This window comes from Gastrolobium bilobum, unplaced genomic scaffold (assembly GCF_033153095.1).
Source record: "Gastrolobium bilobum isolate Gb01-03AN ecotype WA unplaced genomic scaffold, APGP_CSIRO_Gbil_v1 utg5129, whole genome shotgun sequence".
In the NCBI taxonomy this organism is placed as follows: domain Eukaryota; kingdom Viridiplantae; phylum Streptophyta; class Magnoliopsida; order Fabales; family Fabaceae; genus Gastrolobium; species Gastrolobium bilobum.
Window position 1 is genome coordinate 119,222 of NW_026897155.1, and position 21,702 is coordinate 140,923.

The 21,702-nt window shown below is 32.7% G+C and overlaps 2 protein-coding genes and 1 pseudogene across 2 annotated transcripts; all 3 read right to left on the bottom strand.

Moving 5' to 3' along the window:
* Nucleotides 1-6,266: 6,266 nt before the first annotated feature.
* Nucleotides 6,267-7,378, bottom strand: LOC133304555 (kinesin-like protein KIN-14E; annotated as a pseudogene).
* A 1,236-nt stretch (nt 7,379-8,614) lies between these two features.
* Nucleotides 8,615-11,588, bottom strand: LOC133304574 (glucan endo-1,3-beta-glucosidase 4-like). The gene is made up of 4 exons (XM_061504628.1): nt 11,507-11,588; nt 9,508-10,752; nt 8,897-8,924; nt 8,615-8,797 (listed from the first exon to the last, which is right to left on the bottom strand). Exons 1-4 carry the CDS (start codon nt 11,571-11,573, stop codon nt 8,650-8,652), a joined length of 1,488 nt encoding a protein of 495 aa, XP_061360612.1. The 5' UTR covers nt 11,574-11,588; the 3' UTR covers nt 8,615-8,649.
* A 2,393-nt stretch (nt 11,589-13,981) lies between these two features.
* Nucleotides 13,982-16,686, bottom strand: LOC133304564 (serine/arginine-rich SC35-like splicing factor SCL30A). Its single transcript, XM_061504611.1, has 6 exons — nt 16,482-16,686; nt 16,210-16,367; nt 16,044-16,121; nt 15,297-15,458; nt 14,716-14,844; nt 13,982-14,423 (listed from the first exon to the last, which is right to left on the bottom strand). Exons 2-6 carry the CDS (start codon nt 16,356-16,358, stop codon nt 14,216-14,218), a joined length of 726 nt encoding a protein of 241 aa, XP_061360595.1. The 5' UTR covers nt 16,359-16,367; nt 16,482-16,686; the 3' UTR covers nt 13,982-14,215.
* Between the last annotated feature and the right edge of the window lie 5,016 nt (nt 16,687-21,702).

A 21,702-nucleotide genomic window follows, 5' to 3' on the forward strand; every position in this document is an offset into this window, starting at 1 on the left:
AAATTTTGATTGTAAAAAAAGTCTTTTAAAAAAGTCTTTAAAGTCATTATAATTCTATATAGTCTTTTAAAATTTATAAGATTTTTATCTCAAAATAGTCTTTTAAAATCTTAATCTAATACACTCCCCTTAATGTATTTTTATTAATGATAGATTATACTTACTATTATTTTTTCTTACCACCTCTTATTATTAACTTTGTTATCGACGTTGATTTAATTTTGACCCAACGATAACAAAATTGATGGGAAGAAGTGATAAGTATAACCTTTCCTTTTTATTATATTATTTTTTTAATATTCAAACAAGTTTAATGACAATTTTCAATATTTTATCTAATAAAATGTATTAGATACAAGTATACAATTATCAAAACTAAACTCATATTTTAAATAATTAATCACATTTCTTTAAATAACAAAGTTCCTTAAATTTGAAGAATGAATATCAATACTACAATTAACACAATTAACGCATTTTTAGATATATATTAATTAAAAATTTATTGGTAATGATACGATATATTAATTAAGATGAGATTAAAACAATAATTTAATTTTGAAATAAATCAGTTAAATTTAAGAATTTTGATGAGGTTGAATTTGAATTAATGATGAATGAATTAGAAAATTAATTCATTTGTTATTAATTCTTCAAATAAATAATAATAATATATACTTAGGCGATAAAGAAATAAGTTTAAATTTCAAGTCAATAGATTACCAAAAAAAAAATTCCAAGTCAATGGGTTTGGCCTAATTTAGCTTTGGGCCAATCTTTAGCTCCTCCTATGAAGCACCGACACTTCAAAAACCCTGATGTATCGTGTCCGACACTTTCCGACACTCTCCTACACTTCGACGCTCCAACACGCGTTATAGAAATTCAAAAAAAGATTCAAAGAATGCGTTGCATTGAGTTTTTAGTTCTAATTATTAGATTCGTTGGATTACGATTACTATTTTATTGAACTTAATATAAATATTTGGGATATCTTATGTTTATTTGCAAAATTGATGAATATTATAATTTTAGTTTCATTTTTTTGTTAAAATTATTGAATATTAAATATAATATACATTATATAAATTAAAAATATTATTTAATATCAAAACTTGTCCTAACGTGTCGAAATCTAACATTTTTTAGAATTAACGTGTCGAAGTGTCGTGTCATTTCGTGTCATATATCTCGTGTCAGTGTCAGTGCTAGATAGAGCTCCTCCCATTTTTATATCTCTTTCCAAAACTACCAATGGCGAGAATCTCGACCCCTGATCTATTATGTATCAGCCAGGTTCCACCCTAACCTAATCATCAAGAAGATGGATTGGAATGACATGGTCATTTTCAGTACATTTTGCATCATATATGCATGTCTGTACTCCTCAGTATTACACATATGTCCAACATTGAAGTATCTCTTCAGTTTACCATAAAATCATGTTCACGTTGTCCAAAATGGGTTAGCATAATAATAGAGTCCGTTTGAGGTGATATCTTCGGTACTTAAATTAATTTAATTAATAGTGAGTAGTAGCGTAATTGATTTTAAGAGAGATGAAAATTCATTGATTTTCTGTTGAGTGTAAATTATTCTAGGTGCAAAACCCACCAAATTTTTAGAAACGTATTTATATTTACACTTCGAATGTTATTATATTCTACCGTTCAAACCAAATTAATTCTTTTAAACCTAATTTTAAAATATAATTTCCAAACAAAAATTAATTAATTCCAAATAATCTCTTTCAAGATTGATTATACCAAAATCTAAAACAAAGCTAAATACTGATGGCGCATCCATAAGAGCAAGAATAATTGCTGGGTGTGGGGGACTCTAAAGGAATGAAATGGGAGATTATTTGGGAGGGTTATTGTAATCCCCTTAATGCTGAGTTATGGGATTTCCTAAAAGGTTTGGAATTGGCTTGAACCTAGGTATTAGAAAACTAGTGATAGAAGGGGATTCTTTAGTGGCGCTACAAGTGTTGGAAACTCATCAAGATAACTCAAAAGACTCTCAGATTGCATCTCGTATCAAACAATGGTTAGAATAAGACTCAGTCAAGAGCTCTCATACAAAAAGGTAAGTGGATCCACTTATTTTTTTTTTTAATGCAAAAAAAAAAAAAAGGTAAGTGATCATGTTATTTGATTGCAACTATTTATTGATGATGAGATAAGAGAAAAAAAAATATATAATTTTTAAATGAATGGTTATGATCAAATAACATGACCACGTAATTACTTTTACATATGAAAGGATCCACTCCCTACAAAAAAGAGTCCAACATATCTGCTCATTGGCTAGGAAAGAAGGCAACAACTACTAAATTTGGTCTGCATATTTACCATACTCCTCCTTCTAATATCCAACACATGCTGGTTGAAGATATAAGAGGCAGAATGCATTGTTTACTGTTTATTATGTAATTCTGTTTTTGTTTGGGCTTTGGGCCCTCTTTATTTAAAAACAAAATCAAAATAAACTAAGTCTAACTAATTGTTAAACCAAAAGGACATATTTATGTTTCCCACCTATAATGATAACCATTGTTTTGAAAATTTATACGATTCTCTACTCATTTCAAGCTATCCACCTATTTGCATGTTGAACTCCTTACTTTCCTTAAGAGATGTTTGGTACATAGTATAAGATAAAGTTTAATAGTATAAGATTTGATAGTATAAGGTATGATTATATAAGATCTGATTAAATTTTAATACTATTCAGCATTTGACATGATATTATATAAGATAATATATTATATAAGATAAGGGGCAGGTTATATTTACAAACTTTTTTGTTTACAAACTACACTATGTACGACCGGTCCTACATTAATCGTGAAGTGTACGACCGGTCCTACATAGTGTAATTCCAAAAAAAGTTTGTAAACGGATCATATCTCATAAGATAATATCATTCAATGTTTGGTAATACACTGTATAACACTAGATAGATTAAAAATAAATATTTTTGTCAAAAATTCCTTTTAATAATGAATTTACATAATTCTTCCAAATATATCAGATGATACGATTTTTTATAAAAAAATGTTGATGAGTGTGTCCAAAAAATATATTAATTTTTATAAAAATAAAAATCTCCTAAATTTTTAAAAAATTATATAATGAAAAATTATTTTTTATTTTAATATACTAATATTAAAATAATATATTAATTATTGTGAATTGCATTGGTTAATACATCAACCCCTTATCAGGCCTAATCCTACCCTATAGGTCTGATTAAGTTATAAATCATTTTGATATATAAAGGGATCCTGCTATATAAGCTTATACTATATGATGGTCATACCAAACAACTAAAAATGTCGTAACATATAGTATAAACTTATACTATCAGACCTTATACATCACATCAAATAAGCCCTTAGTGATTTATGTTAGGCTTAGGATAGTAATATGAGGTATCTAATTTGTCAAATTGACTTAATGGGTGCTAATGACCCTATCACAAATGATGTTCATTTTAGAGTAAAGCTCATTTTGTGTCCTTAACAAAAAAATACAGTCTTCCACTTTAGTCCTTTACAAAAAAAAAAAAATAATCTCAAGGTCCCTAAGAAATTTAAAGTTGCCCTATTTAGTTGATATCTTAGTCCTCGCAAATTCAAAAGACCCACATTAATCCATTAAAAGGACTAAAATAATTCCACTTTGAATTTCATAGAGACCAGCCGACTAATTTTGTTTATAAAAGACTAAAGTGAGGACCATATATTTTGTTAAGTACCCAAAAAAAGCTTTTTACTCTTCATTTTATGTACGAAAAGGATGTTCGCCGACCATTTATCACATGCACACTTGTAATATCAATGAGATTAAAATGCTTATGTTTATTGAGTTAGAAGTGAGTGCTGAGACCGAGTAATATAGTCTTTTGTCTTTGTCAACAATTTTTTGGAAAAAAAAATATAATTTTACATTTTTTTAAAAATATTTTATATTTTTCCAAAAATATAAAATATTTTTTTATCAAAATGGGAGAGTTTGCAAAATGTCCATTGCGTGGAGCCTGATACTGCTGCCGTATGCACAAATTCGCATTGCGTGTTGCTGCATCTCCATGAATCATCACAATAACAATAATTCATCAATGCACAAATCCACAAACAATTATCAATAACACTTTAGTTGGAAACAACAATAACTTTACCAACAATAATTGAGTAAAGAATACGAAAAGACAACTAACTATAAATAGCATTAAAATAATGATATATTGCAAAACACTGAATGATTATTCCTTTTAATTGAGTAATTAATAATAATAAATAATTATTATTTTTTTGCAAAAATTGTGGTTTTTTCAACAATATAAATTATTTATGTTTCTTAAAATTAAACATTACGCTCAAGCAAAGTTTAATACATATTTTTCATTGTGAATGTCCCAATTGACATAAGTCGATTGAACTTCATACGTGACTATTGGGTATTGACATACCAATTAATCCTGATCGGTATAATAATTATCATAGGTTGCTCCCAACATATGATAATCTTATAAACACTATAAAATACGACTAATATCGGAGACAAAATATATTACCTACTAAATAAGGAGAGTCAGGTGATTCATTCTCCATAATATCAAAATCAACAAAAAATCAAATCCGTTGGTAGAAATAATAACATTAATAGTCGATTTAACATTCGTCCTCAAGTTGAAAGACAGACGATATAGTTGCCATGGAATTATCACTATTTAATCCAACTCCAATTTTATTTTATTTTTTGATAAAATAGACATCTCCCTCACGAACTTGATGAAAGATCCACTTACCACCAAACAATTTTAGAATCTCTTACCACAAAATCTTAACCTTTGATTTTCGACAATAAACGATTATAAATTGTTGGATCACGCTTATTAATTAATCATTCATTTTCAATGAATTATAACCGTTAGAATGACGAAAATCAACGGTTAAGATTTGATGGCAATAGATTGTAAAACATTTTGGTGGTAAGTGGATCGTCTCTCCACGAATTTTATTCTAGACTTGTAAAGAACTTTTCACATTAGCATTATTAAAAGTTATTTTTTAAAGCTTCTAACAAAATAATCTTTGGTTCGTTTTTAGACCCAAAAAATTAATAAATTCTAATAAACATAATCATAAATATTATTAATAGACTTAATAATATTCAATATACAAAGTAATAATAAATATTATTAGTAGGTTTAATAATTTTGAATGTAGAAAGTAGTGGTTGTGTTCCAGTAAAGAATACAGTTGTTAAAAAAAATATAGTTGTTTGCCCACTAACTTTACTCCTATGAGCATAGGGACAGTACATGAAAAATGGAACCCTGTATCTTTTTGTCCCCTTTTTTTCTATATAGGAAATTCAAGGGCGAAACGCCTTCTGTTTCCATCTCATATGTTTTGGAGACTCCATTCATTCCCAAAAGTATTTTAGCTGGCATTGGTTCCTGTGCCAATGCATGAAGTGATTTGGAAATATCATATTATTAAGATTTTAGATAATTCATATTATCATGATTAGGAAAATTAAAATGAGATTAATTCTACATAAAAACAAAAATATTAATCACTTTTTGTTAAATTGCTAACTAAATAATCTGTTGTTAAAACATGTCTTTAGAGGTGTAAATGAGTCAAGTTAGACTAGACTTTGACTTTAATAGTCTAAATTTATACAAAATATTTAAAGTCTAAACTGGCCTATTAGCCTATTAAAGACTTGATTTATAGGTTTGACCAGACTTATTATAAAAAATTAAAAAAACCTAACATGGCCTAAAAGGCCTATCAAGTTGCAAATTAAAGTTTATAAGCCCAAACTCAACTAAAATATAAAAGATAAAATTTCTTTTTCACAAAGGTCAATGAAATAATATTTTCATTAACAACACATGAAATAATATTTTCATTAACAACACATGAAATAATGTTCATAAAAATCACATGAAAAAGTTCATAAAGATCAAATGAAAAAGTTCATAAAAATCACATGAAAATTTCACACATATATATATATAAACCCCATATACTTTTATGTATATATAAGAAATAAAATTATCCCTTACAACATGAGAAATTCTAATCTCTTTATTTATTTTCTTTTTTGGCATGTCATCACAAATAAGTATATAACAATATTTTTTTAACAAATAATATATTTAGGTAGAATGAGATATGTATTTATATGTGAACGAGTGAACGATTTAAAATATATACATGATTCAACTATACAGCTTGCATCTCTCTAAAAAAAAGTACAATTGTGAGATCCTATTAGCCTAGATTTACTACATAGAATGGCACCATCGGTCTTATCTTTAGTTGGTCTGTCTTCTTGAATTTATACTAAATCTTCATCATCCCCTCTTTTACATGCTTGTTCCTTTCAATATGCAATCAATTTCTTATCTCTTTTGAAGAACATTTTTGCTTGGATCTTTCACAATTGATCTCACTCGTGTTGTATACCTGAATCAGCATTAAAATATTAAGGTAGATTGTTAGAACATGAGGGAGAGAGAGAAACTATTAAATATTTGAAAGTCAAACTTTTTTTTATTAAATTCAAAAAAAGATAATAAAGATGAAAGAAACATACATGAGATAGTTATGTGTCTCATCCAAATTTGATTATGCTGGAGATACGTTCACAACCATAAGAGTTTTGCCATTATCCCCAAGTGAATCACTCATCAACATTGTTAACTTATGATTTCTACAAGGTATGTGTTGACCATAGAAAGGAAGACGAAGCACTGATAACATCTCCTAGAGCTAATAATGATTTGTTGATACTTTAAGCTTCTTTGAGTTGATTACCCATGGAGCCGTACTTTTTTACCCTTTCTGAACCAGCAAGATCCACAAAACTCAGTTGTATGACAAATCCAACAACAAAATAAGTAAATGTCCACAATACTTGTAATTTATAAAATCATGTTTCAAATTATTGCACAATAAAGGAATATGATACACTTTTATTCAAAAGTAAAGTACAAAGCAACACCTAAATAATGCATTTACCCGTGCAACTAATTGACTTTAAAGATTAGTACTTTCAACTACAATTGATAATATAAGATGAGATATTGAACTTTTTTTATTCATTTGTGTCTTTGATGTATGTCGTCATTCAGATTCCCTCTGTATCCGCAGTAGAAATTGATACAACTGTTATGTTTGGTAGTCAAGTTTTTCCACAGTTACCATTCCTTGACAGAAGAGTAAAGCAAGAAAGATACATACATGGTCATCCCAAACTTTGATATTGTTGATGATAATAACGCTCTTAGCAGGGTTTATCCCGGTACCAGTAATTGGTATGGTGGTCAAGTGAATCATAAAAATAGCTAACATTGCACTCGAGCCAAAACTTGCGCAACTAATGATATATTAGATAATGCAGAAGAATAGCTTCAGAAGATGGAAAAAAATATGCACAAAAACTGATTATCAAAGAAAAATATATAGTAACACATATCCTATTTATACATGAATAATTTCATTTTTTAAACTTTTTAATGACAATTAATAGGGTTAATAATTACTCACGCAGAAATTTATGAGATATTAATACAGCTGGTTGACACCAAAAAATGATGAACTCTTTTTCCACCTATTAAGTTTAAATTTTCAATATGAATAATTACTAAAAGAGAAAAAGTTTCAAAGTGGTTTAAGTATGAACACAAAGTGGATATTGAAGGAGAGAGCGACACATCGGCAAATTTTTCAAAGAATATTTCTCAATTAGAATAGAATAGATTATCATGTGTTAAATAACATCTTTTCCCTAGACATGCACATCCCAGAATATACGATACGCAGAGATGTGACATATTTATCATTAATTTAATTTAAGATATATCATAATTTTAAGGGATAAAATATTGTTACTACTAATTAGTATTACTATCAATGTCACTGTCAGTTTGTTTCACCATTAGATCGATTATGTTGATCCAATGGTTATATTTATTTTCACCTTTATATGATTATGATTTTTCATATTTAATGTGAAAGCATTATATATAAGGAATCATAACCATATAAAGGTAAAAATAAATATAACATATTAAATATAAGGAGAGAAAGAAGATTTTTAGAAAATTAAATTAAAACTGTTAGATCAACATAATCAATTTAATAATTAAACAAACTGGCACTAATTGATAATAACAATATCGTATCTTTAATTTTAATTCATCAAACTTAAAGTTAAATGTGTCTTTGCTTTTAATTTAAAGACATTCATTTTTCTATCCCGAAGGAGGGAATGAAAAAGAGAAAATGATCAATGAGTAAAAGAGTGTACGAGAAAGTGGCGTAGAAATAACATTACTCACTACTCGGGATAAAATGATTGCATTTGTATGCGAATAAAAATGGCAATCATTTCTTGAAGGCCAAATATCCCATTTGTCTTCGTCTAAAGCACTAAATTTCTGCAACTACCTACCTTGAGAGTATAAATTACAATGACTCCAAATACACCATACAAGATGTCATATAGATCTGAACAATAAAAATGGACCAAAGAAAAACTTTGAATAAAAACAAAATTTATGAAAACTACGTTTAAACAAGGAATCATTGAATTACAATATAAAAGCGTATCGACCTTTAGGTCATAACAACACCAGAGCAAAAAATACACTAGTAGAAGATATCAAATAGTGAAGGCTGGACACTTGTAAGTTCCTACTTGCTCCAACAGAACCTAGAGGTCCAAGTGCCGTAGAAGATGAACTCCCTCCACCAGTGCTTGAGTTAGAACTAATATCAAAATATTCAATGGCCGGATCAGATTTAAAAATTCTAACAATTACTTGTAAGTCTAATTCATAATGTATATAACAAGAGTCATATTCTCACCTTCCCGCATATATACAGGATCCATAACCTGCAACAAATTGAAGTACCCACCATTAATTGCTTAACTCTCTTCCTACAAGTCCTCGACACGAGGACATGATAATACTCAGAAGTAAACATTTCAGTGATAAACACAAAAGAATGAAATAGAAACTTTAAATATCATGATTCATGACACATTTGCAATTTTACGAGATAAATCTTTGAGTCCACCACTAATTTCTACCCCTTTTGGGCGTTTCTATGTTATGCACTCCAAGTTTATCAGTGTCAGGTTGCAATAATAAGACATTTCTAGGAGGACTCTTTAAGTTCAAGGAGGTTTTATTCTCCACCTTGAGAATTACATATAATAACACACTGCCCAAAAAAAATGACTTGACTTCTGAAGCCATGGTTTTACTCATCGGTCGGGATTGTTCTTATCCAGGGAAGCGGTGTTATTGAGTTCCTACAACTGTAAATGAGAAAGCGTGTAATATGAAAAGCACATGGTTATATATGTTTGACATATATCTTTGACAGCACAGAGGAATAACTTGAAGTGTTACAAAAGTAACATACCATAAGATAGGAGTTAAAACAGAAAATAAAAAGCTTCACGGACTTACTAGGATCCTTGGTAATTGTTGTAGCCGTACCATCGAAGTCACATGTTCCGCCAGCATTATGCATTTTTTGATAATAATCATTGTAAGCATAAGAGGCATGGCTTTTCACATTATTGGGGAAATAGCACGGTCGCCCTGCTTGAATAGCAGCACAGTTTGCATGGCCTTGTCCACAAGCCCAGTTGATGCCAGCTTGCAGCTTATCAGTGTCTGCACCATCTTTTGCTACACAAAAAAATGCTGAAGAATTTCCACTATGGTTAGAAGCACTAAAACTCAAAGGATAAACAGTACTTCCATTAGTATAAAAAACGCCCCAATTTTTTTCTGATATAGGTCCATTCCTCTTGTCTTCATTAAACAATTCATATATGTAGGTATTAATGGCTATCTTTGGCTGACTGGGGGGACCAGAATCATTGAGGACTCTACGAATCAAATTATTGTTATAGGTCTCAGCATTCTCTACAGTAGCATCTTGTTCTTTTGCTCCACCAAAACTTGGCCAGCCTGTCTCTGTGACGATAATGGGTATATTATTGAAATTGAAGGCTTGAATAGAATAATAGGTAGCATCCACCATAGCATCAAACATACTGTTATAGTGGAAGAGTGTGTTCGGGTCAACAATTTGCTTCACTGAAGGAAGGGATTGGAATAGAGCATATTCAATTGGGAAAATGCCGTCTCCTTTAGTATATCCATAATAAGGATAGGCATTCAGCATGTATGAGGAATTTGTGTTCTTCAAAAACTGAAGGAGTTGGTAGATTGTAGAGTTCCATGAAGAGTTAAAGGTGGCAGTTGAAGGAGGAAAAGGCCTAGGGATTATATCCATGTGCTGGGGAGTTGAAATTTTAACCCGGAAGTTAAGGTCTGCAGCAACCAGGGCTTTGTGAAGATAATTCATGGCAGGAACCAGAACAGGGGCAACATTTGGAATTGAGGTCAGAACCTCACTGCCAACTGCTATTGCTGTGATATTAGTTGACGGCATGTAAGCAGCTACATTTTTATTAATCCAGGCTGCAGCAACTGATGGAGATTCTCCAATCCTTAGTATCTCCTCGTCGGTAACACCAACAATCACTTGAATACTAGTGTTTGAGAGGGCTTGTAGCATGTGCGCATTGGCATCAAATAGACGCACATGAGTAATTTGATGGGCTTTTAGAATAGCAACCACATTTGAAGCAGATGGCATATCAGAAACATCAGTTCCAATGTTTACCCCCACAAATGCACCTACATAATACATATTCAAGAATTTGATTCAACATCAATTGAGAAAATATGATAGACATTCAATTGTCTCTACCTTACATCTGCATTCACATTTTGCTTCTCTTTACGGCACTCTAATCCAGTTACAAAAATAACTAAGCAGAAAAATGTATCAGACATATTGTCAATATTTTATGGATGGAAAAAAACGACACAACTTTGCGTCATTTTAGATCAAATGTCTTTTATCTAAAATGGCACAAAGTTATTCGATTTAAAATGACAAATACTTTTTCCTTTATTATTGTAATAAAAGCAAAATTTTCAACCTTTGCTTCTAACTATTAAGCTAAATCAGACAATGCAAGAAACAACTCTTGATCTGTATATAATAAATGGCACGTGGAAATGTAGGAGACTTAGCAATCAGCGAAACTAACAATTTATAGACAGAATAACTCCAGATTCATAAAGCTATTGCAATGAAAAGTTTCAGTTTTAGACTTAACCCGATGGGAATGTCCTTTTACGAAGGAAAAAAAAGAAAATCATGAGAATACATGACTAGACTATCAGGCATTTTATTTTGACTCAGAAAATGGTTGAGATATATTTTAAAATAAAAAATGATCTGATCATACAGTCTTTACAATTTAAAAGCCATCCTGGAGAAATTTTCAATATAGAATGTCATTCTCCTAGATGCTTGTGATAAGAAATTTAATAGATGCATATTGATTGACAAAGGAAATAAGAAAAAAGAAGCTGAAATTACCTAACGCATTGCTAAGCGCGGCAACAGTGAGCAATAAAACACTGGTGAGCCACTTTTTAAGCTTCATCCCATCCAATATTGCTGCGAGGCAAAGCCTTAAGTATGAAAGATTCAGCAATCAACTAAAATTGCAAAGTAAATAACAGTTTAAATAGAGTGAAGAGAGTAATTTAATAAATAATTAAAATTGAAAAAATACAGATGAAAACAGGGAGAGAAAACTCAGATGCAAGATTTTTATGGTTGTATGTTAATATAGGAAGAAGCTAACCAAACAATGATTTACATACATGGTAAATAGTAGATAGCTGATCTAGCTAGCTAGCTTGCCAAAACCAGCACTAAGTGGTAGGAAGGAAAAAAAAACCAACCTCATTTCATATCATATGCAATGGCAGCTTCACTTATTCACTGTTAATCACAGTTTTTGAGTTGAGTTGAATTAAGTCGTCTGCCCTTTCCTTTCAAAACTTTATTTGAAAATTGAGACTAATGTCTTGCCTGCCTTTACCATTGATTTTCGCTCCTTTCTTTTCTTCTCCTATTACTAATCACAATGTCCCGTATACCAAAAAAACAGTACAAGAACCGAAAGGTCAATGACGCGTTACAACTTACAATATTATTACCACTCTTTACTCGTTTCGGTCTCTGTCTCTGCCTCTCCCTTTCCTTCCTAACCTATACAACTCAGTTGAATTATCGCAATTTTAAAAGCGTAAATTATTACCAAGGTTCACTTACATTAGTTTTAAAAAATTAAATATTATTACATTAATATAATTAAATAATTAAACTTTGAATTGCTGATGTATTAAATATTTTTTATACGTGTCTTTTAAGGTATTTACAAGCAAATATCTTTATTACTATGTAATAAATTGTCTACACTTATTATTAGATTATTCTTTTATACCATCCCCTAAGGCCTAAATCGTGTCCGTGTTCCTCGGAGCCAAAGCAAAAGAAGTGAAGCCGAGCCACATTCAAAATTCAATTAACCATTAAAATTCATTGCCAAGAGCTGTTGGATGCATGACTGCAAGAGATATTCACATTAATATTAATAAAGAATAGTATGAATATATTTTTATTATTGGCTGAAAAGTGCGAATAAGGTTAAGTAAAGGAAATTTTAGGGCCACAATGAGAACCGAAGAAACCCTCCTTAGTTGTAAAGCGCATAAAGCACCGCACTGCGCACTGATCCCTATCAAAGTATCGAGCGTCAAAAAGTGCTTTTTATTCTTCTTTACTTTTTCTCCACTTTACTCGTCAGTAGCATCATGCCCCTCAATTAAGTCTACTCAAATTACAAATAAATAATGCTGCTTGCATTCGCAATATGTGGCCGCAAAGGAAGTAAAATGACAGTGTTTTCTACTCTTTATTTTTTTTTTAAAAAAATAAGAAAAAAAGAAAGTGTTTTCTTATTTTTTTAATGGAAAATAAGAAATGCCGGAGTATTTTGGAAACAAAGAATGCTGTTGCTTCCAATTTAAACAAAGACGACTAAAATTTATAAAAAAAACTGTAGACACCTCATTTATTTTAAATTTGAGAGTCTAACTATGTTTAAGAAATTGTAGAACCTAAATTTCATTACAGATTTAACTCCCGAGTCCTGACCGCCTAACAAAACAACATCTACCCTTTTTTAAATCGAGGAGAAAAAAATAAATCTGGTATCACCTGCATTGTGAGCGGCTTCAACTCCTCTTGTCTACTTACACTTCACTAAATACCCTCTCGTGGTCTCTGGTTGAAGGTTTAACTCAATGACCAAATCATTCAACACGAAAATTATGAGATGACCTCAAATCTACTACGACGATGACCATCATTTTAGGATTGTGCCTCATTACCCCATAACTTCAGGGACATTGTTTCGTTAACCCCAGTCCCCTGCCAAGCCACTCGTTCAATTGTAATGCAATGGTGTCTTCTTCTGTCCTTTCTTTTCCACTTGGTAAGGACTTCCCAACCCTTGGTCTCGGGTTCCAACCCTTTATCCTCTCGTAGAGAGCCTCTTGCAATTGGGTCCAACATGACCGATCCATTACCTGATTCCTATCTTTTATCTTTTGTGCCATTTTCATCGACATATTCAAGTTCTACAAACCCAACCACCGAACTTCAGCCTTAAACTTCGCTCCTCAACCGATTTATGAATGTTCCCTAAATAAACTCTTCAATTGAAATTTTTAATATTTTTAATATTTAGCGTAAAGTAAATTAACTAAGTTTTTTTATTAAAATAAACTCGCGTTTATATCCAACTATATGCATTGTCGGTAAAAATCATCATTGGCAAATTCGCACCATAGAGCAATAGTATCCTACATAAACAAAGTATGACTCCGCGACTTTTTGAAACAAACGATCGTGAGAAAAAATAACTTTGACGACCCAAAACACCACAACGAGCACATTTACAGACAACACCAAAGCATATACATGGAAAAATACTAACAAATTCCATATCAATATCCAACTAAAACCAGATGGAAATAGTAACATTTCAAAACAATATCCAACTAAAACTAAACTTTTCGTACGATGTTTAATTCAAGAAACAACTCTGATATATGAAACCACAAATTAAAATCCAACTCCATTGTATCAGAGTGGAGCGAACAACAGAAGTAATTTGCTGAATATTCAAACAAAATCCAGATCTAATAGTCCAACGCAAGTCTCCTCTCATTCTCACTGACTGGGGGACCTACCACGGGCTGATTCCCTAACATCAAGGTTTGGACTTGGACTTCTGCTCCGACCTGGGCCCTTCCCTGGACTCAGACTACGACTTCTTGGGCCCCCATTATAGGGTGGAGAGCGTGAGTATGACCTCTCTCTACTATGCTGTGAATATGATCTTTCTCGACTGTATCTTCTGTCCTGAGGTGACACAGACCTAAAAAACAGGCAACGATTCAAACAAGGGCAAGGAAACTGACTTATTTGTCCTGCCGCCCAGAATAGCTGGTTATTGCAACCAAGGCCTTATCAAAAGGACCAAAGCAAACCTCAACCGCGTTTTTTGGCCAGAATAAACCGTAATTCAAGAAACAACACAAATACTGCACAACATTTTACTTTGGCCGAAATTACAACCAGCATTAAATAAGAACCGAATAAAAAAATGACATCATTTGACACAACCACATGCAAAAAAAAAAGGTGATTAATTATTACTGGCCAGATACCTTGAATATTCCCTTCGTTTGGGAGGAGGGGAATAATAGTCACGACTGCGAGAGCGAGATCTATGACGTGGTGGTGGGGATCGGGAGTAGCGGGGCGAACGAGACCTTCTTCGATCAGAAAAGCGACCCCTATGAAGGCATTTACATTAAAAAATAGACAATCAGAACTCCACCTAACCTCTTTAGCTGCAATGAGCAGAAACTTAAAAAGGCTGCAGCATAGACCAATTTTAGGACATTATAAATTTGACTAGTAGTACAGTATAGTTGTAGCTATTGATGGTTGGACTTCTTGTAAAAGAGAAAGGGTAGCAGCATCAACAATATCTGCAATACTTTTCAAACAACAAACACCAGCGGAGCATTTCATTTATACCTCATTGTGTGAGAAAAATAAAATGCCCTCGTGAAATGTGACCATAAATACCAACATTTAAGATCAGAGAGCAAAAGAGCCTAATGAGAGCTCAGCTTATCTCTGTTTATGCGTGAATAGATCATAAGTTCATGTGTCCTGAAGAAATTCATTCAAAATCAAATCAATAATTGGTAACGTAACCAAATAAATAGGTAAAACGTACCTTCTCTCTCTTGTCCTCATCTCAGTTGGCTTCTTTCTATTCTCCTCAGCAAATACCACAGTTAACTCCCGACCAAGAAGAATTTGGCCATCCATGTGATATTTAGCATCAGCCGCATCAGCAGGATCCACATATTGGACAAAACCAAAACCACGGGGTTCTCTGCAAAAACAGAAAAATGGGCAAACACAAGGAAAATCCAGCATACGATCAAAAAAGGGAGCAGGCTCAATTAGATACCAAATAGCGATGAGAGCTGTATGAGGGAGTAAAATTTTACTAACAAAAAGTTGCCGAAATAGCCCCCAATCACATGGAAGGATAGGATAATAAAGCAAGCACTAGGCTGCTGACCTTTGTGTCAGTTTAAAGATCAGTTGAAAATCTTCAAGACTTGGAACATCTTCATAATGTAATCAAAGTCAAGTTGCTTGAAATCTTCACTACCAATAACATCTTCTACTTACTTGATTGATGTCTTCAAAACTCTTAAATCACTGCTAAACCTAAGAAACTGACTATTACAATAGTAGCAGTCTCAAATAAACAGCCCCGAGATAAAAACAAGAATGGAGAGCAAGGAGCTTAGAAGCCCTAATTCAAATGTTGTATGTTTAAAAAAGTTGAAAAGGAATGAAAAGGAAAACTTAGCGCACACAGGAGAGCAAGATGAATGAAAAGATAAAATAATAATAATAATAATAATAATAATAAGAAATAAGATTGGTAATGGTAATGGTCACACACCCAGTATAATAATCCTTAGGCAGGTAAATGTCCTTAAGAGCACCAAATTGACCAAAAGGTCTGCGAAGATCCTCGGGCCTACAATATAAGATAATATGTAGCAGAGAATCATTGAATTTCATTTTTCATAGATATAACCTAAAACAATGAAGAAAAAGAAACATGCCTACAGTCATGGCGAAGGTTACGAACAAGAAGGCTGGTAGGGAGATCTCTAGGACGGCCAGCATAACGGCCCCTAGGGCTTGGACTCCTCCCTCTTCTGCTATAACCCCTCGCTGGTGGAGGCGATGGACTATAACTCCTTCCTCTCATCTCTCCTATCTGCAATCACCATCACATCACATCACATACATAGATCTCATCTCTTGTGTTGTGTTGTGGTGTGTTGTATCGTGGTGTATGCGTAACATAAAAAGAATAGGAGAACGAACATACCTTAACTCAATAACAGCGGTACGGAACCGTGCGGTGCGGTGCGGTGCGGTAAAGCCAAGTTTAAGTTTAACAGGATGATCGGTCGTCGTCGCCGCCGCCGCCTGATATATCACATAAAGGTTTCCTTCCGATTCCTATTCCTAGGGTTACCATTTATCAATCAACTCTGTTAGTCTGGCCCACTCACTCTCCACTACCATTTTCCCCAAACCCACAATCCAACCATTTCGCATTATGGCCCATTTCACTATGTTATGTTCATGGACCAACTCAATACTCTTACTATTTTTATTTTTTTTTATGCCCACTAACCATGGCAATCATATTACATGTGGTAGCGATACGATACCATTACCCTTTCTTTCCTACCAAAAATTAAATTAATTAATTGTATTTCCGTCGCTTTCTTTTTTTTAGTCTATCTCCATAAACGAAAAGGGTTCAAAAACTCTCCTATAATTTTGTTTTAAGGGGAGGTTTATATTTACAAACTTTTTTTGTTTATAGACTCTTACAAATTATACTATTTTCTCCTTCTCTTGGAAGAACAGTAGGTCACATTATCTTCTCCCGGGAGAAGACTATGTTCTCCCGGAAGAACTTAAGGAGCATTTGGTTCGCAAGTTTTAATTTGAAAGCTGAGAAAGTAAAGTTATGAAAGATTGTATACCACGTTTGGTAGCCAAAAAAACACAAGTTTTCTGAGTTAAAATGTTGCCAGATTTTTTCTTCTATTTGTAAAAATCTGTACTTGGGCTCCATATTACAAAAAGGTGGAGAGATTGATGAGGATGTAAATCACAGAATCAGAGCATGGTGGATGAAATGGCGCAGTGCATCTGGATTTTTGTGTGACTGCAAAATCCCTCTTAAGTTAAAAGGAAAATTCTATAAAACGGCAGTAAGACTGACAATGCTATATGGCGCGAAATGCTGGCCAGCACATAGGCAACATGAGCATAAGATGGGAGTCGCAGAGATGAGGATGTTAAGGTGGATGTGTGGTTACACAAGGATGAATAAGATAAGAAATGAAGATATTCGACGAAAGGTCGGAGTAGTACCAGTAGCCGAGAATATGAGAGAACATAGATTGAGGTGGTTTGGGCACGTGATGAGAAGGCCCCTGGATGATCCTGTAAGAACAGAAGTTTGTTACCAAGAGCTCAACACAAAAAGAGGCAGAGGTAGGCCGAAACTTATTTGGGGGAAGGTGGTAAAACAAGATTTAATGGAGTGGGATATTGATTGGCGGACGGTTTGTCTTAGAACGGAATGGAGAAAAGCTATAAATATGGTGGAGTGTTAGACCCGTTGTTATTCCTATGTTCCAGATGGTCATTTTTTAGTCTTTTTCCCCTTCATCTCCCTCACTTCTTCTTGTCCTTTTTTTTATATATCTATATATACATATATATTTTATTTTATTTTATTTTATTTTTATTTTTATTTTTATTTTTATTTTTATTTTTATTTTTCAACTGTTTTGTATCTTTCATGTGGGTTCATCTACCACCGACCCCAATTAATTTGGGATAAAGGTGATGTTGATGTTGTAAAAATCTGTACGGCTCTTCTGGAATGCTGATGACTATCGAAGATATGGAATACATATTTGGCCGAGCTTGTGAAAATAGAACCGCGAATAAAAAGACCAATATAACCTTGTTTGTGATTGTACGTTTTCATGAATTATGGAGCAACAGTGGGTACCAAATCTGGAACGGTAAAAGTAAGGGTAATTTTGACATTCACTTTAACATTTTCATCAATATTTTACAATTTACCAAACATAGAATTTATAAAATTAACTCAATTATCCCGGCAAATTTTTTTCCAATCAAACACATTTTCGCAACTTATCCGGCAAAAAGTCTTTTCCACTATATTTCAGTAATAATTATTTTCTGGATTAAAAAAAATTTCTCCTGTACCAAACGCTCCCTTAGTGTATTTGTAAAAAAAATTTGTAAATGGATCATTCCTCTTGTTTTAAATTATTTATCTTCCTATGTTTTTCAAAAAGTTCAATTTTTTTACCAATGAATCATTTTTTTATTTTATCATTCTTATAAAAAGACAATAAACTGAGAAAAAAATAAAAGACAAAATATATTACAAACTTACAACACTTATATAAAAGATTAAAAGAAAAAATGAAACAGAAAAAAAAAATTAGTATGTCCGAATAAAAAAATGTTGTGGAAAAAATAAAAGAAAAAATAAGACCAAATATATTGGAGACTTATAATAATAACAAAAAAAAAAGAAAAAAAAAAGTCTAAATCAAAAAGAAAAAAACACACTTAAGAAAAAAAAATGGAAAAGAAGATAAAATTAACGGTAAAGAATTTCTCCAGTCAATGGAGATAAGTTATCTCCGGTCGTTTTGGGTGAAAATGGTATTTTTATAATTTTAATATATTACAAAGTTATATTAGTCTTTATCATTATAATTTTTTAATCTTATAGCCCCAAAACGGCGTCATTTTGAGTTCATTAGAGATAACTTTTTCTCTGCAGAAATATTTTTTCCTAAAATTAAATATGTCTAAATCAAAAAATAAGAAAATAAATTGAGCACAAAAAATGATAAAAGAAAATATAAGACCAAATATGTTGAAATCTTACAAAATTAATTTTTTTTAATTTCTTGTGTGTCTTATTTTTTTCTTATGACTTCTAAACATGATAGGAAAAATTAAAAGTGAAAAAAATAAAAATAGAAATATAAGAACAAATATATCTAAGTAAAAAAAAATAAACTGAGGAGAAAAAAGAAAAAAATATAAGAAAAATTAAGACCAAATATTTTAAAACTTACAATACTAATAATGCTGAAAGTTAAGGGTGATAAACGAACCAGGGGTGTAACACCCCGTATATATCTGGTAATGTTATCATACTATTGTATTAAGCTGCGCTTAATTAAAAAATGCGGAATATCTTTTTCTTTCCAATTATGATGTCATTATCATTACCAACTTGCTTATTAATCAATTAATAAAACATCGCCTGTATGTAATTGCAATAAAACAGCTAACTGAAATACCTCATAACATAGATAATAAAAGTGTGTCTCTAGAAATCACGGGACTACCACAAGTAGGCCGGACCAACTAGCAGGTTATACAACTCCAATCTAAAAGTATTAACAGAAAGTGTCATGGACAATCCCCATGCTCACTCAAATAAGACAACAAGCCCAACATCAGTCTCAACAACAACATAATCACAAATAGCGGAAAACATAAACAGCATCCAAATCCAGTCATGTCAGCAATACATCATAAATATCATAATCAGCTAAGCTCTGGCCTCCTGCCGCCAGAGGCATTAGTCCCCATACTACCTGAACCTGAAATAAGCATTCCCCAAACGTGGGGTGAGATCTCTAAACAAGAAATCTCAGTAAGACAAGGGGTCCTCAAGGATCTTCCACCCCAAGCTCACTTACATGTGCAATATAAGTTTAAAAGCAGTTCATCAATATCATTTCTAAAACAGTGCAATGCAGCAGATAATCATGCCATGTGTGTCAATTCTATTCTACTGGCCAGAGAAATGTAGGATTTATATACGTCTAATACCCAAAAATAGTGCAAGATACTACTTGCATCCATCCCGGATCACCGTCTTGTATGACGCTACATACTCAGGCTTACCGTCAAGATGGAACAACATATGCATATTAAAAGCCATTACACATAAAGCTCAACAGCATTTCAAATATTCAAAGCATGTAACACAACATGCATATAACCATACCCCCATGGGACATGGTGGAACCACAACATGGCTAAACCGAGGATACGAAAGCTTACCTTGTAAGCTAGCTATCCAAACCAAGAGTCCACACAGCTCAAGGCCCACAAACAACACAATCACAATCTGCCCATACCATAATTACTCATCAATAATCACAGCTCAGATTACATTAAGTGATTAAGTCTTTCCTACTCATTTTAACTCATTACATGTTGTTTCTGCAGGAAGTATTCGAATACTTCACGAGTAGTATTCGAATACTCCAGCTCTCCAGAAAGTATTCGATTACTTTCGTTAAAGTATTCGAATACTACCAAGTATCCGAATACTTCTCCCCCAGTATCCGAATACTAAACCTTACTGTATTCGAATACTCTCTAGTATTCGAATACTTCTTCAAAGGTATCCAAATACTTTTCTTCCCAGAAAAGTATTTCAATACTCCTACCATGAGTATTCGACTACCAGATAGAAACTACCATTGCAAATCTTTACCAAATACTCTAAGATTTTACTATGTTAAACTAGACATCTCAATATTTCCAACGACATATCTTATGCCTCAATCGGAGTTGTATAACTCCGGTTATGAATTTTGCAAAGTTCCTACAACAAGCTGAATTTCCAGCAATAGGGTATCGACTTCAAACATACACTGAGAGAAATCCACTTATCCAATGGATCTGAAAATTTACAGCGTTTCATCCCTATGTGTTAGCTTCACATAGGTCCAAACTTCACTCAATTTAGAGCTCTGTAGCTCAAGATATCGTAATTTTACTAAACTAGGTCGCTGCTGTCTCGCGAAGTATTCGATTACTGCATTTCCCAGAAAAGTATTCGAGTACTTCTTCGACAGAATGCACAAAACTGAGTTTTAAAGGTAAAATCGACCTTCAATGATCCAAACTCGATCTGGAGTCCAAAAACTCCTTAAACAGATGTTTATTAACATGTTATGAACCCAGAAACACATTCCTTTATTCAAATGTTTCAAGTTATGATTTTTAATTGCTTAAACAAACTTAAAACATCAAAATACACAAGGGTGATCATGGTATACCTTCCAAGCTCCAAAAATCCGAAAATGAGGCACACAAGGGGTCCTCTACACAGCACAAAGGTTCTAACTTCACAAGGCTACGAAAATACACTTCAAGCTTGACCCTTTAAGCCAAAAGGTGGCTTCTTGAAGCTCAAGAAGCCAAGAACAAGGTCACACAACCCCAAACCCAAGAAGACAGCCCCAAATTCAGCAACTTCACCTCACCACAGAGGCCACAAACTCAGAATGACACACTCCACACCCTCCCAAGGCCAACACTCACATGCTACAAGTGTTCAAGGTGTAAAGTCTCTCATAAAAATGGTGTCTTGAAGGATTTTTGTGAAGAAAACTCAATGGAACAGTGAAAAGGGAGAGGAGGCAGTAGCCACACACACAACCCACGCA

Excerpts from the sequence above, each read along its gene's own strand:
- LOC133304574 (XM_061504628.1), bottom strand. The coding sequence starts at position 11,573 with ATGAAGCTTAAAAAGTGGCTCACCAGTGTTTTATTGCTCACTGTTGCC. Across the intron at positions 10,753-11,506 it reads CGCGCTTAGCAATGCGTTAG|GTGCATTTGTGGGGGTAAAC; the intron begins GTAATTTCAGCT and ends TGTATTATGTAG. Across the intron at positions 8,798-8,896 it reads TCCTGTATATATGCGGGAAG|TTCTAACTCAAGCACTGGTG; the intron begins GTGAGAATATGA and ends TTTTGATATTAG.
- LOC133304564 (XM_061504611.1), bottom strand. The coding sequence starts at position 16,358 with ATGAGAGGAAGGAGTTATAGTCCATCGCCTCCACCAGCGAGGGGTTAT. Across the intron at positions 16,122-16,209 it reads AACCTTCGCCATGACTGTAG|GCCCGAGGATCTTCGCAGAC; the intron begins GCATGTTTCTTT and ends CTTATATTGTAG. Across the intron at positions 15,459-16,043 it reads CCTAAGGATTATTATACTGG|AGAACCCCGTGGTTTTGGTT; the intron begins GTGTGTGACCAT and ends CTGTTTTTGCAG.